Genomic DNA, 4655 nt, shown 5'->3' on the forward strand with positions numbered 1-4655 from the left:
TAAACCCTTTGAGAGAAGAATCAGGAAAAAATAACATCTCAGGGAGTTGTCTTTGAAATAGCATTTTTCCATTCTTACAACTACAATCTTAGGTATTCCAGTACCAGAAGCAAGGTACTGGAAATAAAATAATTGTTAGAGATTTGTTGCTAAAGCTTCACAACATGACAGAAAATCATTGCTGAGATTCATATCCCTGTATCACTTCTACAGGTTTTGGCCAACTTTGGTTTTCATGACAATGGAATTTTTCCTCTCCATGATGGCAAGAAAGAACCTCTTCCTCAGCCTCCTGCTCTGCTACAGCCTGTTCAGGGCTGCTGATTCCCACTTGGTCATTGAGGAAAAGACAGAATGCAACCTGTCCAGGAGGAGCAAAATGGACCTCTCAGATCTTCCACCCATCTCCATAGTAGGTAAGTAAAACCTGCCCTTCAGTGCCAAATTAACAAGATTTGCAGGAAACACTGCTTTTGATTATTCTGAATTATTTGGATAACTTTGCTTGTCTTCATAGGGTGCAAAACTGTGGTGGCTGTAGCACCCAAGAATGACAGTGTGGTAAACCTCAGTTTATGGGAAAAAAATACAATTTATTTCAGTTTTACAGGTTTCACTTCAGCTCCCATCACACTATAAGCCTTTTTATATTGAAAAGAAGTGGTCTTGTGCTAATAGGGGAAATAATCTTACTTAGAAAATCTTATGCATATGAGAAAAAATAACAATGTGATGGTTTAAAGGGTCAGCTCTAGTGGTAGAAAAACTAACAGTATTAACAGGTATTGATATAACCTCAGTTTATCTGGCCTTTAAACAGGGGAAGAAAAGAGCACTGCAAGGGAGGGCCAGGGGTCCTTAATTTATCTGTCCAAGACAGGACTAGCTCTGTCTCTACAGATGACCACCTGCCCTGTTTGGGAAGAGCCTCTTTAGGGTGATACTTAACTCTTTTCTTCACAAGATTCTTTCCTCATGTCTGCCTTAACTCTTCCATGTAATTTGCATTTCTCTCAAGAAACTCACAGGTGTTTGGAGATAATCAGGTACAGAACATTCATAACTGTGTCAAAATGCTAATAATTAAAAAAAAAAACCTTCTCTTGTTTCGCTCCTTTCTGCATGGTTTTAGTTTAAAGCACTGTGGTTCTTGTTTCCTGTGTTTGCTCCATGCTCTTGCTCAGGAAAACATATATTTAAGGAGAAACTGTTGCCCCATATACATTTCCAAAGAATTCTGAACCTTTGAATCCCAAGTTAACTCAGTGTTGTTTAACTGAGAGTTTAGCAAAGCTTGTGCTGTTCTACAGCCTCCCAAGCTGTACCATTTCATGGTCCTTGGGATCTTTGCTGCCTTCACTCTCACAATTCCCATACCTATTTTATGGCCCAGTTAAAATCAGAGTTATAAAATATCATCCCTTCAGCTGATCTCTCCATCTTCTCAATAAGTGAGCCTGTGCTTTTAACATGGCAGACAGGCTGAGCTGTAACACATTTCTCCCCACTGCTTCTTAGAGATGCATAACCCTAACTTAAAATGATACAAGGAAAATAAATGACGCCCTCCCCCCCCCAAACCAGTTCAAAATATTTGTTCTTTATTCTGCAACTCAGTAAATCCAAGCAATTAGAAAATATTCAAACATATATTGATAGAGGATGCTGGAATAGATAAGGAGCCACCATTCATCAGTGGGGATTTGGATGTTTTTTACCTCCATCATCCATTACATACAGGTAGTGCTTATTACAAAACTCACACCCAGAATAAAGGTATCAAAAATATCTTGGTGAGCTGGGAAGTGTCTCACACTTTAATAGTCTTGCTATGTTAGAGCCCAAAACAAGCCCTAAAACAAGTAATGGAATTTACACACTTATAAATATCTAAAATTAGATATGGTGACAAATATATAGAGGGAGCAAAGTTACAGGCATGTGAATGAAACACCTTTGCAAGGAACATTATGTAAAACAAGGTCGTAAGGGGAGAAGAAACAAAGAATTGCAGAATGAAAGGTGGCATCACAGATGCAGAGTATATGGCAAATCAGCAGAGTTTTTGCTTGTGGAAAGCGGTGTACACTTGTAAATTCCTTCCAAAATTATGCATGTAGCACCACCTTTTAACAGAAGAAATTATGGAATTCTAAAGATTTTTCCTATTTTTGTTTTGTGACTATTGTGCCCCAATCTTTTTCACAGAGACCTTTAATTTTATTTCTCTGAAATAATTAATTGTTTGCATCTACTAAACAATGTGTAAAAAAATCCCTTCTAAAATACAAATATCAGTTGCTCTTCTGCTTCACACAAGCAGCAGTGACATAATTCAGACACTCTGAATTGAGATGCATATCACTGCAAAATATGTAGAAATGAGGTGGGAATGCAGGTTATCTGCCTCCTCTGTCACAAAAATAGGATTATCTCATTGAAATAAAAATCTCTAAAACTAATTCCACATTTTCCTGTGCTATTCTCATTGAAGATTTAACTAGAAAATCCCAGAAAGTCAGCAGGAAAGAGGCAGAGAACAAGAAATCTTCCAAGGTAGGTGGTTGTTCAAAAAACTTTGTACTGATTAGAACAGTTTGTTACTTCTAGAGTTTCCCTTGCTGCATTCATTTGAAAGGCTTTTACTGTCACTCCCTGTTTTAAGTAATTTACATACAGTTTAAAGCTCTAAATGCTGTAAAAATAGATGTTAAACAATAATGGTGGAAAGAAGATTAGAAGCTGTGGCTGCCCCATCCCTGGCAGTGTCCAAGGCCAGGTTAGACAGGGCTTGCAGCAACCTGGCATAGCAGAAGGTGTCCCTGCCCATGGCAAGGGGTGGGATGAGATGGGCTTTAAAATCCCTTCCCACCCAGCAAATTCCATAACTCTGAGTTTCAGAAGTGCACAGGGTGCCTGCAGCTGCTGGGCTTCAGAGATCCCTCCCAGGTCCCAGGTGAGCAATGTCACCACAGGACATGTGAAAGCACAACGTGAGCCGCTGCTGTTGCAAGATGAAAAAGAGGAACTTTATTTTCTGACTCCAGCATTTATACTTTTTCAAAAGTGACAGTGGATTGGAGGGTGAATGTGCCACCTCTCCAATGGCATTGGACAAACTACTAGTACATCAAATTTCTCTGCCTCTATGGAGGAATGGTAAACAATAGATTGTTTACAGAAAGTTGTGTGAGAAAGTTCTCTACAAGAATGTAAACTCAGAAGACTTTAGAAAATCCTAAGAATCGGGGCAACATTGCAACCCAAAATTTTCTACCTTTCCATGTCCCTAGCAGAGAAGCTGCACTCCTAGGGGAAATGAGAGGCCTTTTTCCACTCCCTGAACTGTGTGTGCAGGTGAGGATTCCCACGGATGCAAGACCACCGGGCTCAATGAGGTGGAGCATTGCCAGGTCACTGCTCTGCTCTCTCAGAGTCAGCCTAGCAAACGAGACTGACAGGGAGTTTTTGCTCATCTGAAAAGCTGAGAGATCCAAACATAACATCTTTATTAGTTTTATTGATAACTTCACCATCTGAGTACATTTTGGCACCCCTTTCTTCACTGCTGCCACTCTCCTTCCTAGAGACCCTTTCCAAAGCTCCATCCAGTAATGGTCAAATGAGGTTTGTCATTTTGCTCAGGGTCTTGTTTTCAAGCCACTCTTTCCCATTTCCCAGCCCCACCACACCTCTGCATTGCTAGCACAGCTCCCACTGCCACAGCCAGCTGCTCATTGCCCCGGAACCTCCCGCTGTTCACCACCCTCATTTCACCTGTCTACGAATTCTCATGTTTTTATCTTCCAGAAAAACGCTAAACGCAAGATATCTCCAAAGCCAAGGCCTCCACCTGCTGCTAACTGTGTGCCAACCTTCAAAACCTGCAAGCCACACTTGAATTCCTGCTGTCACTACTGTGCTTTGTGCAAATGCCGAATCTTCCAGACCATCTGCCAGTGCCTGATGTTAAACCCCAAGTGTTAAGCCAAGTCAGAAACACAGCAAGCCTTCTGTCTTTCATTAGTTTCTCAAGTGCATATTTCAAATTTCCCCATGTCTATAGTAATCAAAATAGAGAGCTCTGAAGCTTGAATTTACACTTCTTAAAATTTAATGGACAATCATTATTATGGGGTCCGTGTTACCACAAGCTGGATGTTATTTCAGGGAGCAGACAACGAGGGAGATTGGCACTGATTAAGCAGTTGTAGCAAAAGCGCTGTGTTTTATAATGAATTCTGGATTCCTGTGGGTTTGAGCTTTTATTTGAAGGGTCATATTAATGCCAGTCTGCAGAACTGTCTAACCAGCAGCACAAAACCTGCCCCCCACAGCACCCAAATGGCCACTAAAACAGGACTGGTTAGGCCAGTGAGGGATTAGAGCTTATCTTTGCCCACAGGGACATCACCAGCCCTCAGCACAGCCAAAGTATCAGGCTAAAAATGCAGGGTTTGGGTTTAACTCCATTTTCACATACTCAACAAAAATCAGGACAAGAATTTATGTAGGTTATTCCACCTGAAAAGAAGGACCCAAGGCTATAAGGACATTTTTTAATCATTCTCAGCTAAGCATCCACCATCAGGGGTTTCAGTCATTCTGCCACCAGGAAATGGTGTCATACTCCCGAGAGACATACATATATACTT

At 40.9% G+C, this 4655-nt stretch overlaps 1 protein-coding gene across 1 annotated transcript; it reads left to right on the forward strand.

Annotated features, from left to right (window-relative positions):
* Positions 1-235: 235 nt before the first annotated feature.
* ASIP (agouti signaling protein) lies at positions 236-4194 on the forward strand. The gene is made up of 3 exons (XM_021540439.3): positions 236-416; positions 2495-2556; positions 3811-4194. The coding sequence occupies exons 1-3, from the start codon at positions 236-238 to the stop codon at positions 3985-3987; spliced, it is 420 nt and encodes a 139-aa protein (XP_021396114.1). The 3' UTR covers positions 3988-4194.
* Positions 4195-4655: the final 461 nt, after the last annotated feature.

Source organism: Lonchura striata, chromosome 17 (genome assembly GCF_046129695.1).
Source record: "Lonchura striata isolate bLonStr1 chromosome 17, bLonStr1.mat, whole genome shotgun sequence".
In the NCBI taxonomy this organism is placed as follows: Eukaryota; Metazoa; Chordata; class Aves; order Passeriformes; family Estrildidae; genus Lonchura; species Lonchura striata.

What these genes read in the sequence shown, in the direction of transcription:
- ASIP (XM_021540439.3), top strand. Translation starts at nt 236, where the DNA reads ATGACAATGGAATTTTTCCTCTCCATGATGGCAAGAAAGAACCTCTTC. An exon ending in TCCACCCATCTCCATAGTAG is followed by an intron (nt 417 to 2,494) that starts GTAAGTAAAACC and finishes TTCTCATTGAAG; the next exon opens with ATTTAACTAGAAAATCCCAG. An exon ending in AGAACAAGAAATCTTCCAAG is followed by an intron (nt 2,557 to 3,810) that starts GTAGGTGGTTGT and finishes TTTATCTTCCAG; the next exon opens with AAAAACGCTAAACGCAAGAT.